This window comes from Falco punctatus, assembly GCF_963210335.1.
Source record: "Falco punctatus genome assembly, contig: scaffold_91, whole genome shotgun sequence".
Lineage (NCBI taxonomy): Eukaryota > Metazoa > Chordata > Aves > Falconiformes > Falconidae > Falco > Falco punctatus.
In genome coordinates, this window is record NW_027660237.1 from 215552 (window position 1) to 231229 (window position 15678).

The 15678-nt window shown below is 59.6% G+C and overlaps 2 protein-coding genes across 2 annotated transcripts; both read right to left on the reverse strand.

Moving 5' to 3' along the window:
- Nucleotides 1-2156: 2156 nt before the first annotated feature.
- LOC308057436 (maestro heat-like repeat-containing protein family member 7) lies at nt 2157-5538 on the reverse strand. Its single transcript, XM_080411540.1, has 7 exons — nt 4842-5538; nt 4361-4505; nt 4108-4245; nt 3726-3902; nt 3474-3629; nt 3196-3297; nt 2157-2918 (listed from the first exon to the last, which is right to left on the reverse strand). Exons 1-7 carry the CDS (start codon nt 5042-5044, stop codon nt 2676-2678), a joined length of 1164 nt encoding a protein of 387 aa, XP_080267666.1. The 5' UTR covers nt 5045-5538; the 3' UTR covers nt 2157-2675.
- Nucleotides 5089-10736, reverse strand: LOC308057435 (uncharacterized protein; the record flags this gene model as incomplete). The annotated part of the gene is made up of 12 exons (XM_080411539.1): nt 5089-5109; nt 5193-5342; nt 5550-5851; nt 6419-6587; nt 7025-7129; nt 7538-7630; nt 7963-8083; nt 8200-8279; nt 8424-8549; nt 8725-8804; nt 9295-9487; nt 10635-10736. The coding sequence occupies 12 exons, from the start codon at nt 10734-10736 to the stop codon at nt 5089-5091; spliced, it is 1542 nt and encodes a 513-aa protein (XP_080267665.1).
- Between the last annotated feature and the right edge of the window lie 4942 nt (nt 10737-15678).

Consider the following 15678-nt stretch of genomic DNA (forward strand, 5'->3'; position numbering starts at 1 on the left):
CACCAGCTGCTCACTGGCAGGGGAACCCACTGCTCTTGTGGGAGCAGCGCTGCCACCACGGGGGCTTGCAGAAACAGACACAGTGGTGCTGGCAGTGGCATCTCCACCAAGCCTTTGGGCAGCCCCACAGCTGGGAGCAGCCGTCCTGCAGGCACAGTCCTGCCCAGCACGGTCCTGAGGCCGCCTGCCCATGTGCCCTGCCCATGGGGACATGGTGCTGGGGCCTGGGCTCTGCTGGGGTGCTCCTGCCTGGCCCCACGTGGATGGTGCTGCCCAGGCCCATGGAGCTGATTCTGTCTGGTGTCATGGGGCTCCTCTTCCTCATCCCCATTGGGCTCCTTCTGCCCATCTGCATAGGGCTGCTTCTGCTTGGCACCGTGTCCTGCCCTTGGTCTTTGTCCCCATCTGCCATCTTCTCCATGTGCGCATCTGCCCCCAGCAGCTCCACTCGAAGGACCTGGGGCCACCCTCTGGGCTCCAGCAGCCCTGGATAGAGCTGATCCTCTTTCCTGCTGCTCCTCTTTCCTGGCGGGGGGGAGGGAGACAACTGTGGGGTGGTGGTGTGTGTGGTGTGTGTCCCACTACAGACCGCCTCTTGCCACTTGGCCATCATTACTTGCAGAAACTTTTGGTACTGCCTGGTCACTATGAGGGTGCCCTGGACGATATGGATGAGCTCCTCGGTGAGGTTCTGTGTGACCATGGCCATGGCTGAGGGGCTGCTGGGGGTGGCTGCACATCGATGGGGCTCTACGCACTGTCCCTGCCATCCAATGGGGAACTCCTCATGCTTTGGCATCCCTGCCATCCACAAGGAATTCCTCCTCTGGCAGCTCCAGGGAGAGGCCCTGGCCAAGGGCGATTCCCAGCTTCCCCACTGGCACCCAGGTTGCCCTGATGGACCAGGAAGGTGCAGAGCCGGGTAGTGCCACTGGCTCTGCCATCACACCAGGCCAGTGGTGTGGGACACAGTAGAGGGAGCCCGGGGTAGAACGGCCAGTGCATGACAGGGAGGGCAGCAGGGCCCGTGGGGACTGGTGCTCCCTCCACAGAACATCTGCGCTCGCCCTGCAGTGGAGGATGGGGAAGAGAGAGAAGGCTGTTGCCCTGCAGTGCTCATGCACATGTGCAAGCCCACGTGTGCAGGTCCAACTTCTGTTAGTGAGGACTGGCAGGTTTCTTGGACAGGCACTGGGAAGGCAGTCAGGTGTCGGGTGGCCTGAGGATCCTGACCTCTTCTTCCTCAGCCAAAGTGCCACGAGTCCCAGAATCACACAGTGGTCGTTGTTGGATGGAACGTCTGGAGATTATCTAGTCCAACGCCCTGCAAAAGCAGGCTGTGCTAGAGCAGGTTGCACAAAATCATGTGCAGGTGGTGCTGCAATGTTTCCAGAGCCTCTCTGGGCAGCTTGTGCCAGTGATGTTAGTTGGAGTGCTGTGCAAGGGTCCCTATGCTGGTGGGGGGCGGTGCCTGGGCTAGCTGCAACATCAAGGCACTGCAAAGGGGCAGGGAGATGATGAGCACAACAAGCCCATGCCACGCTCCCTCCCCCCACGCATCACAATGCCTGTTGCCAGGTCCCTGATGGCTGTGGAGGCCACCTGGCCCTGGGCACCCTCTGCCCCAGGGTGCGCTGGAGCTGTCTTTGCCCTGGAGCTGTCTCAGGCTCGCGCTAGTCCACCCAGATCCTGAGCCCTTCCTTGCACCCCAGACCCCTCTGCAGAGCCTCAAGCACTCAAAGAAAGCCCGCTGGACTGGGGGCCTGGTCCCTAGACTTGACCATTCCACTCGAGTCCCCGCGGCACTCCTCCATAGGTGTCTGTAATGCCCCAGAGCCTTCTGTTGCTCGACTAGCCAGACCTTGGGAGCCCTCCCGAGGCAGTCATGGTGACCCAGGCACTCTGTTTGTCCCACAGTCCCTCAGGAAGCCCTGCAGGGTCCCTCTGGCCCCCTTAGCGCCTCTGTACTCTGCATGGAAACCTTCCTGAGTGCATCATGGTGCAGGGACGTGGCAGTGCAGTAAAAGCAGATACTGTGGTGTCGCTGGGGTGCCCGGAGAACTACAGGGAGGTCAGAGCTGGGACCACCCATCCCATGCCCTCTCCTCGCTGCCTGTCAGTTCCACATGGGAAAGACACCCTGGGTTCAGGCTTCTTCTTCCAGCTTTATTGAATCGCAGCCATTCTCTGGAGAAGAGCTGCACCTCTGCCTGGCTTAGCAGCACCAGCAGCACAGTGATCGCAGGGTGCATCGTGACGTTTGCCGCACCCTTGGAGTGCTCAGGATGGAGGTGGTCTGAGCTGCCAGGGAGCAGATGGAGGGTTCATTGTCTTCCTCCAAGGCCTGAAGGGCTGTGATGGAAAGAAACGGAGCAGAGATGAACTGCCGTGTCTGTGAAAACCACCGGGCATCCCCTCCAGCCCACGCTCCCTACTTACTGCTGCAGATCTCAGCCAGCTTCTCCTCCCTTTGGTCCCTCAGGAGCTGCCCAGCAAGCCCTAGGGACAGAGCTTCATCAGACCCCCCACTCCCCAGCGTGCTCCCAGCAGCACAGCCCCCAGCTCAGCTGGCTGGGCTGCACGCCCTCCTCCCCCTCACCAGGCTGACCCCAGGGAAGAGCAGTAGCTGAGGCGGGTGGGACTGAGCAAGGCAGCCACCGAGCCCACCTGCATGGTCAAGGGTGGGAGAGAGAGGCCAAGGCCCTGCACGGGGCAGCCGAGGCTCTGGCAGCCACAGGGCTGCTCCTTGCTGCCGGTGCAGCGGCGGGACTGGGGCTGGGCTGCCAAAAGCGGGACCCTGGGGGCTGTGGCTCACCGATGAACCTGACGGCCGTTGTTCGCAAGGTGGCCTGAGCATCCTCCAGGTATGGCAGGCTCTGATTCAAGTACTGTTCGGTCCTGCGCCTGTCCCGCTGTAGCTGGAGAGAGCACAAGGGTATGGGGTGTCACACAGCCTCCCCAGCTGGCCGGAGCACTCCCGCCTGCCAGCCCCCGCCGCTGCCCAGAGCCCTCCCTCCCGCTGGGTGCGGGGAGAGGGGTGTGGAGAAGAGCCCTTGGGGCTCTCTTCTCGAGGGCAGGGAACAAGGATGCAGCTCCAGGCTGTGGGCTGCGGGCTGCAGCAGGGCAGGTGAGGCACAGCTGCAGAGCGCACAGGGCAGACCTGTGGGGCAGCCCTCGTCCAGGGGTTGTCCTCACCAAGCACTCTGCAATCCTCCATGTCTGATGGCTCTGCAGCAGGTGTTTGAGCTTTTTCCACTTGAGGAGCTCTGCTGCAGCGAGGAGGGCTTCCCTGGCGGCCTGCAGAACAGCAGAAACTGGGAGATGGCACCACGGCCTGGGGAAGGAGACCTGGCATCTCCCTGCCTTTTCCTTTCTTCCTGGGGTCATCCTGCCCTTAGGAAGCTGGGAGGTACCCTGGCCCAAACATCTCAGGTTTTCATCCCTACATCACTGCTTAGCTTTGGAATCTGTACCTTGGCCACGCTGTGGATTTGGTCGCTCGTGTGAAAGATGAGAGGGAGCAAGCCCATTTCCACTTTTGTCTTCATCTGCCTCTCGTTCTTCCTCACCACAGTCTTCATTAGGTCTCTGAAGAGGCTGATGGAGAGCTCTCTCAGCTCGCTGAAGCCCTGGTAGAGAGAAGCAGAGTAGGACCTGCGTCCTTGTAGGTAGCTGTCCCCGACCAGCGCCTGGCCACGAGGCTTGGGCTCCCCCATCAGCCTTACCGCAGCAAAGAGGGGCAGGAGCTTCTCCATCAGCTGGACAGCGATGGGGCTGGCCTTTGTCTTCTTCAGGTGACCTATGACGTTTCGCGAGACCACCAGGGACTTCATCTTGATATTTGTGTTGCCGTCCTCCAGGACCTTCATCATGTCTGGCATGAAGACCTCCATTTTTCTTGCCTGCATGAAAGACAGAGTTTCTGTTTCCTGAAAAGGACTATGCCCGGAAAGCTCCCCAGGCAGCCACCAGGCCTCACCATGGCCAGGAGGGCCTTTGGAGCAGTCACCCAACCTCCTGACTCCCAGTCAAGGCCAATCCACCAGCTTATCTGCTGCCCCAGCCCCTGGCTGCCAATATGGCTCCCTTTGATGATGCCCTGCTCACCATCTCAGCTCTCTCTGACAGCGTCATGAGGCTCCTGAGCACCAATGAGAGCATTGCTGGGCTTGGATTCCTCAGAAACCTCAAGACTTTGTACATTGGAGAGAATTCCTCATCCTCCAAATCAGTGCAGGTCAGCAGCTGAAAGAAAGCCAGCGGTGAGTGACCAGAAGATCCAGCATGACTCCCCACACCGCGCAGCTGTTCCCATCAGCAGCTGAGGACAAGAGCACTGGGGCTTCTTCTGGTAACTCACAGCCAAGCGAACGAAACAGGTGTCCTCCTGGTATGTGTAGAAGAGCCTGTTTTGCCGGTCCTGGAGTTTGATGAACAGCTCCTTCAGAACCTTCTCCAAGGTCTGGGCCGTGGAGAGCATCACCTCCCACAGTGCCAGGGCAGTGCTGCAAGCCAGAGCGCTCTGTCAGCAGGGCGACCCCATCCCCAGCACTGTGGCCTGGGCCAGCCCCGCGTAACGCAGACCCTCCTCCCTGGGCAGGCAGGAGAGGGCTGAGGTGCTGTGCTCCCCATGGGGTGGGACAGAGGGTGGTGGCGAGGCTCTGGGCTGGCTTTGGTGCTGGGAACGCGGCCAGCCCACCAGGGCTGGAATGGGTGCTGGGACGGGGGAAAGCCCCGCTCCTCGGGGGTGTCCTGCGGTACTCCTTGGGTCTGGCAGCCAGAGAGTCTCCCGGTCCCTGTCACCACTAGGAGCAAGCCCTCCTGGCTGTCAGGGCCGGTACCTGTCTCCTCGTGGAGCGATCTTCAGCAGCGTGGTGACAACGCCCCCAGGGCACTGGTTAGCCATCAGGAGCAGCAGTGACTCCATGCTACGCTGGCCTGACTCCATGGTCACGTATTCCCAGTTTTCATAGATGCAGCTCATGATCTTTGGCACCTGGAGGGGACACAAGTGAGGGTGGTGCTGCCACTGGAGGGCAGCCATTGCCCCAGCTGCCCTTGCCGTCCCTCTCCTGCTTTAAGGTGGCTTCAGGTGCCTGAGACACCTGGCTTTGGGCCGGAGGCAGGGATGGAGGGAGGAACAAGGCCTGCCAGGGCTGAAGGACAGGGTCATCCAGCCACAGGCCACTTACATCTGTCAGCCAGACGTGAGGGTCTGCCATGACCACGTCCATCACACTGCTGCCCAGCGGCTTTTTCTTGGCATTTAATTCTCTCAGGGTATCAATGACTGTGAGGACGATGTCTGTCCTCTCAGATGGTTGAAGGTATTTTGCAAAGGCCTATGGCAGGAAGGAAGGGAGTGAAGAATGTCACGTTGAGTGCCCTGATGGTGCTGCTAAGCTGGACAGTGCGAGCAGCCCTGGTGAGAGATGCACAGCAGTGCTGGTAGCAGAGGCTGCAGTCACTGCATGGGGGAGGATGAGAAGAGAGGGCCCCCAGGGTGAGGGAGGAGGCTTGGGCTCTGGGGCACAGTGTGCTGGCCCTACAGAGAACAGGGGCCTGCTGTTGGCCAGGCGGAAAATGCTGCTTGGGCACTGGAGTGCAGCCCTCGCGTTGTCCCTGCTTGGGGACAGAAGAAACCCTGCTGAGAGCAGGGACAGGGAGGCCACGCCAGCCCCGCTGATTTTGGATGCCTTCTCACACGAGAGCCCTGCTGATGCCACAGGCAAGGCAAGGGGGCATCTCCTTACCATGGCAAGGTCTCTGGTGGTGGGTGAACAGCACAAGGAGGTGGTCTCAGCTTCCCAAGCCGCTGGCAGCTGTGCATTCTCCTCTGACAGTGTCGTGCCTAAAGAGCAGGGCAAACACAGGAGAGTGCGTGAGACCCAGCTGCTTTGCCAGCAAGCTTACCAGCTCCTGAGAAGAGCTTTGATCTAGGAATGGCTGAGAAGGGAGGTGATGACCCACAGTGAAAGGAGGAGGTGGTGGAGAGAGATGTAAATGAAAGGGTGACCTGCCTCCCGTGTATTTATGCCAATGCTCCTGGCCTGGTCAACTCCAAGGACCTAGAGCTCTGCATGCAGTCCCACAGTTAAACTGTGGTTGGAATAACAGTGACGTGGGGTATGGCTCGCATGGATGGAGTGCTGTGGGGCAGTGGTACAAGCTCTTCAAGGGAGAGGGGATGAGGAGTGGGGCTGCCTCCTGAGCGAAGGAGCAGCTCAGCTCCACGGGACGATCAGCTGTGTGGGACACAGCGTGGGTCAGGAGCAGGGGAGAGGTGGTGCTGGTGACATGGTGGTGCCTCCAGCAAGCACAGGAAGGGCCCGCCACAACACGCAGGAAGACAAGCAGACAGCTCGATTGATGTCGTTGTGCAGGGGCGGGGGAGGCAGCCCACCACTGCTTCTCTTACCTTTTTGCTGGCGGGTGAATAGGAAAAGGGAGAAAAGAGCATCCAAAGCCACACGGCTGGTCTTTTCTTCCCCAGATGACACGAGCAGGAGGAGACGTCCAAGCAGCTGCCCGAGGACTGGGATGAGGATCTCTCTGCAGGAGGCACGTCTGTCCTCATTTTGAGCAGCCTGGGTGAGGGAGGCAGAAGAGCAGAAGGGCTGAGGGCAGGCGCCTGGGGCCAGAGCCCCGGCCCCAAGAGCGTGGCCAGGGCTGGACCCAGGTGTGCCAGAGCTTTGCAGGACCATGCTGGCCGCAGCTCCCAAAGCAGCTAGCTGGGTGGCAGCCCCGCACAGGGAGAGCTGCCAGGCCTGGGCTCCCACCATGTCCCTTGGGCAGTCCCGTCCAACACAGGACTGGGGGCAAAGCTGGCTCCTGGCAAAGAGGGGGCTGGGGAGAGAAGCCCATGGGAAACAGAGGCACCAAGACCCCCACTTCAGCACAGAGGCTGGCAGAGCACCCAGACCTGTGCCCAGGCTTGCCTTGCAGGTGCCTCAAAGCTGCCAGCTGTGCCGGCGTGCAGGGAATGGGAGGTGGCCTGGCTGGAGAGTACCTGGTCCTTCCATACCTCCAGTGAGGAATAGCTGGCCAGCAAATGGCTCAGCATCCTAATCCTGCCCACAGTCCTCTCAAGCACAGCTGGTCTCTCAGAGCTGGTGAAAGCCAACAGCACCTTGGAAGAGAAAAGCTGCTGGTGTGCCTTGGGGGCAGAGGCGCTCCAGCAGAAGCGGCGCTGCTCAGCTCCAGGGCTGGACTTGCACAGTCCATCAATGCTTCCTCTGATCTGGGGCAAAGCCTGTAGTGGCGTTCCTGCCCCTAGGGTCCTTCACAGGCTTTGGACAAATGCCCCGAGCCTGCCTTGTGGCCAGGCAGGAAGGCAGATGCCACCCACTGCAGCCGCTGTGCTGCAGAAGAGCCTGGTGGGTAGCCCCCAGTTACCCAAGGCAGGTGCGCACCCTCCCTGCCATGCTGTCTCTCTGCATGGCGCTGGTGTGGGGACCACCCACTCAGGAGTGGGCACCCCCTTCCCTCCAGGGTGAGGAATGGCCCCTGTGAAGCCCACTCTTGGCCCATGCCAGACCTGAAAGATACTCTGCAAGTTCTCCTTGCTGACTCTGGAGGCAGGAGAGCTGAGCACCATTGTCTCCAGCATGGTGTCCATGGCATTCAGGGTCTGCAGAGAGGACAAAGAGTTGTGGCAGTGATTCTACTGTTCCTCCGCCCCCAGGAGACTGATCTGAACTCCCAGAGCCGCCGCAGGAGTCCCACACGGCCTCGCAGTTTCCGGGAGAGACCCAGGGGCAGACAGTGTGCTGCGGACAGAGCAACCTGCGGCATTGGATGGGGCCAGGCCCACGGGAAGGGCACAAAGGGACGAGGGTGGGAAAGCAAAAGCGAGAGCCTGCCCTGCCTCAGATCTCTGGTTGTATGGCAGCACAGGGTTATCAGGGAGCAGCCCAGAGGGACCGGGCGCTCCTGCAGGTCCCTGAAGTACCCAGCACGTACCCTGACGTAGAGGGAAGTGTCCAGTCCCTCCATTTCCTCTGCTGGAGGAAGCCCCAAGACACTCAAGCAGCAGGCATGTAGACTGCTTTTCTCTTTGCCCTCCAGCACCGTCTGCACTGAGCTGCAAAGAGAGAGAGGGGCCAGTTGGACACCGATGCTGCGAGCAGCGCCTCGAGGCCTCGCGTGGGTGCACACAGGCCTCTGAGGAAGGGGTCCCCAGCAGGGATGGGTAGGTACCTCAATTCGGCGATGGCAAGCATGGCGAGTTGCCGCACTGCTGTGCGCAGCTGGTCCCTGGGCTCTTGTTCCACCAGCTCCTACAGAGCACAACCGAGATGGGACCTGGCAGCTGCCAGCACCCAGCACCACCAGCCCCTTGCAGTGGCCAAGCATTGTCCTCACAGGGTGCCAGTGCCGGGGGTCCTTGCCCCCTTCCCTAGAGCCACCGGGTGTCCCCTCACCTTGACCTTCTCTGCCAGCTCGTATCCGTGGCAGAAGATATCCAGGCCCTGTGACAAGCCATGGTGCCTGGCGGTTCTGCACAGGCTGCAGATGCTCTCAAGAAACTTCATCTTCTGGCCCTCCTCCTGGCAGTGGGGGGACGGAGTGAGAAACGGGGAGTGTGAGAGGGGGGACACAGGGACAGCAGCACCACAGCACTGGGGGTGCAGGAGAGCTGGCAGAAGCAGCTCTGCCCAGCCCGGCAGCAGAGCCCCTGTCTGCCGAGGCTGGCACAGCCACATTCGGAAGGGCCGTGGTTACCTTTTCTGGGCTGTTGGCAAAGGCTTGGATGAAGTCCACATTTTGCTTCTCCTGTGTGTACACAGGCAACCAGCTGGCATCTAATAAAGGGGGAGAGCAGGGAGGGCTGTAGAGAGGCTCCGGGTGGCAGGAGAGCAGAGGAAGATGTGCCCTGCGTCCAGCCCGTGCCCACTCCCCTGGCCCAGTCATCCCGTGTGTGTCAGGGCTGGAGGGTGCCTGGCAAATGGGCTGTGATGCTGGGGCACGGTGCGGTGGGGAAAGCCCCGGTGCCCAGGGCTGAGGAACTGGCTTGCAGACGGGCAGGAGAGGTCCCCATCCCACAGCACCGCTGCCTCTGGCTGCCTGTGCCCCAGGCCAGGAGCTGGGTCCCCCCCTCTGCTCTCTCCCTCCTTGGGACAGGCTGTGCTGGGGCCACTTCCAGCGCTGAGCAGCCCTGTCACCCAGGCAGCATCGTGTCCCCGAGCCATGGGACCCCTGCTGCCAGTGTGCCACGGAAAGATTATCGTGGCATTGAGCATGGGGCGCTCGCTGGCCTCAGCCCTGCCCAGACCGAGAGGGCCCCTCACTCACCAGTCACCAGTGGCTGGACCATGCACACCTCGTGGGGCTCTGGTGGAGACCTGCTCTCCTGGGGAGCCCCATCCTTCTCCCAGGCTACACTGGGGAATCTGGGGGATCTCCTCATCATCCTGCAGGACAGAGGAAAGGGGTAGGTGTGGGGAAAAGGGAAGCTTTGGCGAGACGCCTGGGCGCTGTGGGGCTGCTGGGTGCAGCAGGGAGAGACGTGGGCTGTGCTTGGGGGCTCCTCGCCCGCTCCGTGCTCCTGCCCTGTCCCGTCGCTGTCCTGATGGAAACTGTGGGCTGGGGCCACGGCCGTGGTGAGTACAGGCACTGCAGTGTGGTGTCACCAGGTGAGGTCACAAAGACCTCACTGTGACCCACTGGCCCGGGAGGGAGGGGCCCGGAGCCCTCTGGGAGGGGCATGGGGCTGGTTCAGCCGTGGGCACCTGGGTGCTCTCGGGGTGCCTCCAGGCCCCTCTTTGACCTCCGGTGTATCCCAGAGCCCCTTGCTCAGACGCCCCGGCATGCCCGCCAGGAAAAGACCTTTGAGATCACCAAGTCTAACCATTAACTTGATGGTCTGCCAAGTCCATCACTCAAGCATGGCCCTAAGCACTACATCTAGGTGGGTTTTTAAACACCTCCAGGGATGGTGTTTCCACCACCTCCCTGTGCAGCCTGTTCCAATGCTTGACCAACCAGTCAGTGAGGACATTTTTCCTAACATCCAATCTAAACCTCCCCTGGCATACCTTGAGGCCATTTCCTCTTGTCCTATTGCTTGTTACCTGGGAGAAGAGACCAAACCAACCCCCACCGGCCTGCAGCCTCCTTTTAGGTAGCTGTAGAGAGTCTGAAGGTCCCCCCTCAGCCTCCTCTTCTGCAGGCTAAACACCGCCAGCTCCCTCAGCCACTCCCCATCAGACTTGTGCTCGAGACCATTCACCAGCTTCACTGCCCGTCTTCGGGCACGCTCCAGCACCTCAGTGCCTTCCCTGTAGTGAGTGGCTCAAAACGGAACACAGCGCTTGAGGTGCGGCCTTGGCAGTGCCGAGTACAGGAAGACAATCACTGCCCTGGTCCTGCTGGCCACACTTTTTCGACACACACTGGGATGCTGCTGGCCTTCTTGACCACCTGGGCTCACTGCTGGCTCACGGTCAGCCAGCTGTCCCCCAGCACCCCCAGGTCCTTTTTGTCCAGGCAGCTTTCCCAAGCCTGTATGTAACATTGTGGGAGGAGGTTGTTGTGACCCAAGGGCAGGACTCGGCATTCTCTGTGTTGAACGTCATACAATTGGCCTTGGCCCACTGATCTCCTGTCCAGGTCCCTCTGAAGAGCCTTCCTACCCTTAGGCAGATCAACATCCCCTGGCCCAGCTTGGTGTCGTCCGCAAACTTGCTGAGGGTGCACTCGATCCCCTCGTCTACATTGTCGATAAAGATACCCATTGGCACTGCTGTTCCCCTGGCCTGGCAGCCTTTCCTCGGGCTGCCTGCTCTGCTTTGTGGGTGCCGAGTGCCTGTGCCTGGGGTGTGGGTGGCCTGTCCCGGGGTGTGGGGACCTCTCCCTCAGGACAGCAGCCTCCTCTTGTTACCCAGCCTCTCTGCCTGGGTCTGCAGCCTTTGAGTCGGTGCTGGCTTCACCCCAGTGTAACGCCAGGTGCCTGCCAGCACATCTCTATCACTCTCCCCCTCAGCTGGACAGGGGAGAGGAAAGGCAACAAAAGACTTGCGGGACAAGAGAAGGACAAGGGAGAGATCGTGCACCCATTACCATCACAGGTAAAACAGACTTGGCACAGGGAAATTACCTGAATGGATAGCCAGCCCAATCCCAGTAGGGTCATGAGAAAAGAACCCTAAATCTTAAAACACCTTCCCCCGACCCCTCCCTTCTTCCCAGGCTCAACTTCACTCCTCATTGTCCTCTACAACTCCTGGTGGCTCCCCAGCCCTGTCTGCTCCCTGAGTGGCACCTTGGGACCCTCCTTCCCTCCAAACAAAGCAGGGTTATACCACTCACTGCACATCTACAGCGCAGCCAGAGGCAGGTGCAAGGCAGCCATTCTCAACTCTGCCTGTGCCTCCGTCAGCCTCTCCAGGCTCCTGGCGCGCACTGTCCTCCACGGGGCGGGAGAGAAGGAGGGGAAGAAGTGACACCTCTGCTGCTCGGCTGGAGGAGCAGTGCTTGGGGACAGAGCCCAGAGCAGAGAGACACTCATGGCAGTGGCAGCTCAGCTCCTCCAGGAGCTTGATTGATGGGAGACAGGTCACCCGGGCTCCCTTGGCTCCTTCTGGTGGCCTGTGCAGTGGGAAGGGAGAGGAAGAGAGCTGGGTGAGCCCCAAGTCACCTCTTCTCTCTTGTCAGGCAGCTCTGCCCGAGAGCTGCCTGCAGCCACAGGGGCACCTGTGCCCAGCTGCGGGGCTGGGTTCCCCCTGCTGTGCCTGGAGCATCCCCCCAGTTACCCCAGCAGCGTGCCCACCCACAGCTCCTTCAGCACCCGGGAGCTGCAGGCAGAGGAGACACAGCATCAGGCCCCACTGACCCCCAGCCCTGGGCAGACGCAGGTGCCTGCACGGCCCTGCCCCATGGGGAAGGGCACAGGGGCAGGACAAAGCCCCATGGGGTGGGACAGAGACATTTCCCAAGCCCTGGCTTGCTCCGTCCTGCCTGAGCAGCTGCTTTAGCCCTTCCCTTCTGGAAACCAAAAGGGGACCAGTGGGTGCAAGACATGGAAACATCTGCCCCTCCCTCCCTCCCTGCTGGCGTGCATCCTGCCCCCTGCCCATGCTCTGCATGGGGGGCAGAGGCCATTCATGGGATGGTGTGGGCATGGCTGGGAACCTCTCCTGCCCGGCCGTGGGATGTGGCACCATGCTCACCCAAAAGTGGAAACGGAGGAGCCACTGGGCACGGCAAGGATGATGGAGGTCCTGTCATTGCCACTGCCTCCCTCCTCTTCTCATTCTTCCTGCGCTGCCTCCTTCCCACTGCTCAGCACCCACAGCTGGTCCAGGGCCACCCCCACTCTGTTTTTTAACTTCTTCAAGTGCCTTCTATTCAGGTCCTTCTGCTTTCACAGAAGAGTGTGGAACATCAGCTTTACTTCAGCTGGCAGAGGAAATATTAAAATATCGGTGAGTAATTGCTGCAGGGCCAGTGGGGTGGAGATGCATGATGCTGATGGTTGAAGTCTGGAAGGAAGAAGAGTGCTACAGTTCTAATCACACTGTTGCTGTGAGAGAAACCAGATTTTTTTCAAGCTTGACTGCTAGGGACTTGTCTGGATGTGGGTCTTGGGAGGAAGAGGAAAGCAAACCGAGGTGAAGGAACACACTGACTCATCAGCTGTTCCCCATTTTCTTTCAAAAAAAAACTTTTTAAAAGCTAAGGTTTAAGATGATATTATTACACTAAGAAATACTGTAAAATATATTTATGAAAAAGTCTTTGTCTTTAACTAGGCACGGCTTCACTTGGGCAGTGAACTCGGGGAGCTCCAGGACAACTGTAAGGAGCAGGTGGTGTTTGTCCTGAGCCCCTGAACAAGCAAGATGTGAGCAGCGCCATCCGGACAATTGATACTGTGCGCAGCTGTGTCATGGTGGTCACTCCACCGCGCTTGGGCGTCTGGGCGATGCCCCGGCGTGTGTGAACCTTATGCAGCATGAGATAGTGTGTGCCTGCACTTAGCCTAAACTTAGAAATTGACATACATACGCTAGACATGTAAGGTATTTTTGGTTTTTGCCGAGTATAAAGGCGGGCAAGCTGCAGGCCCGGGTGAGAAGCCTCACGGATGGGTGGACACACCACGTAGAAATTTTCCCAGTTCCCGAGAGACTCGTGGCGCCGGCTGCAAGGGGGTTCCCAGCTGAAGGGTGGGCCTGGATGACGTTCAGGTGGTAATTGGTGATGTATCCTTCTCTTAGTCTCTGTCATGCTTTGCAGTAACGATTTGATGCTTCGCTCCTGTTGCTCTTCTATCATATTGTGCATCGGAACCAGTACTGTTTCCTTTTATCATACTGCATGCTATTTTCCTGTATTACACTGTAATCTAATAAATGGCCTTCATTCTTATAGTTGACTTGGAATTCATTTGTGCTTGGTATGCAGTCAATCAGCAAAACAGAGAGCTCGTGGCACGGGTGCTGTGACCAGTCAGAGGAGGGCCCGGCTCTGCTGCTCTGGCCTGTGTGGAGCTGCTGGGGCAGGAGGTGGGGGGAGACATGTGGGGGTGCACAGCAGGGGGTACCCATGGGGAGGCAGATGCAGGAGGGGCCACAGAAGACACAGGAAGAAGCCTGTGGAAGGGGACGCTGTTGGGGCCGCATTCTGGGCTGGAGGTGCTCCATGGCTCATGAGTCGAGATAAGGATGGAGCGATCACGCAGCAGGTACTATCGTGGGCAAAACAGACTCAGCTTGGGGAAATTAGTTAAATTTATTACCACTCAAATCAGAGCAGGATAATGAGAAATAAACCCAAATCTGAAACACCTTCCTGCCAGCCCTCACTTCTCTTGGGCTTAACTTTACTCCCGATTTCCCTGTCTCCTCCTGCCGGGGGAGGGAGAAGGGCAGCTGTGGTCAGTTCATCACATGTTGTTTATGCTGCTGCTTCTTTCTCAGGGGGAGGACCCCTCACACCCTTCCCCAGCTCCAGTGGGGGTCCCTTGTGGGGTCACAAGTCCTGCCAGCAAACCTGCTCCAGCATGGGCTCCCCTCTCCACGGGTATGCAGGTCTTGTCAGAAACCTGCTCCAGCGTGGACTTCCCGTGGGGTCACAGCCTCCTTCAGGCATCCTGCTCTGGCGTGGGGTCCTCCCAGGATGCAGGTGTACAGAATGTGGTGTCATGACAACATGATGATGCAACAATGTGCGCTTGTTCTATATAGCATCTTGCTGGGAGACCGGCCGTGGTGGCCACAGTTGAGTGCCTCTGGAGCAAGGGGTGCCAGCGCAGGATCAGAGCTCCAGGAGAGCTCTTGGAAGAAGCCATGGAGCACCGTCTCTCTGGTGGTGCACAAAATGTAGATGCACAGCTGAGTGCACTGAGGAAGAGGGGAGAGGTGAGCCACGAGCCGATGGGGAGGGCTCAGCCTGGGAGCCTGGAACATGCAGGCCTGCCCCAGGGGCTCAGGAAGTGCCTGGGGAGCTGACAAGGATCGAAAGCTGGGTGGAAGCAGGGAGGGTCTGTAGGCAGCCTTGCCTCTCTGCCCAGCGCGGCTTACGGCTAAGCAGGCGGGAGGGGTTGCTGCAAAAGGACACAGACATGGGTTGCGGAAGGGATGGGAGCTGTGGGGAGGGGGGCAAGGAAGCAGAGAGCAGCTTTTGACTGGGCTGCTCTTGGCGCTCCCCGTGGTTGGAGTCTTCCAAGAACCTTGCGAGCGCTGTGCAGCAGGCTTACGGAGATAGTGCCTCAGTGCCCGCGTCTCCCTCTTTCTAGCTCGGCAACAGGAGACAGCCACTGGCAGAAGGAGCTACTAGGCTGCTGAACCTCCCACTTGGGGTCAAGATCCCCGTGTCGCCTAGCTCCAGGCCTGTCTTCTACAGGACAAGGCTGGGGGAAAAGGTAAAGTAAGTAGAAAGGGGTAGAAAAGCTCTCCTCTTTGATGGTGTCCCCACCATTCCAAGAAGTCCTTGTGGCCACCTGCTCAACAGCGAGTGCTGTAGCCCCTCCACGTGGCAGCACTGGAGAGTAGAGGGAAGCTCCTGACTCCCTGGTGTGGTGATGAAGAGGAGGACTTGTGGGTTCTCTGGACCGGTTTCTGGCACTGTGAAAGTGCGTGGCCCGGGCCCTGTCTGCAGTGTGTCCAGGTCTTTCCCCCAGCCCAGCCCAGCCTGGCCCCCGCAGTCTGGCTGTGGCGCTCTCCGTGCATTCAGAAGGATGGAGCAGAGCGCTGGTCTCCAAGTGACCTTTACCTTTTCACAAGCACCGCCTGGCACCTTTTAGCTGTGGTCTCCTGCCTCCTTTACACTCTGGAAAATCTCTCCTACAGCTTCACCAGCCCTCTGGTTATTTCAATCTGGGAGATCCGTACTGCCGCCTGCTGAGCACAGAATACAAGAGCCTGCATGACCCGCACCTGCGGGCCTACCACCAGCGCCAGGACAACCTGCAGAGGCTGAAGGGAGAGGGTTACATCACCAGTGACAACAAAGTAGGTCTGGACATGGGGCTGATAAAAGCAGCCCTCCTCAAGCAGGCTTCCCAGAGCGCTTGCTGCAGCTGCCTGTTGCTGGTGGGGAGCACAGGGCTGTGGGGCTCGTTTCCCTGGGAGCAGAAGCAGCGCCAGCATCCCTCTGGCAAGTCCCACTCCGGCTCTCCTCAGGTCGCCTTGCACTGCCTGAGTGTTGAGGCAGCCGGTGCGAGGCCTGGCGCTG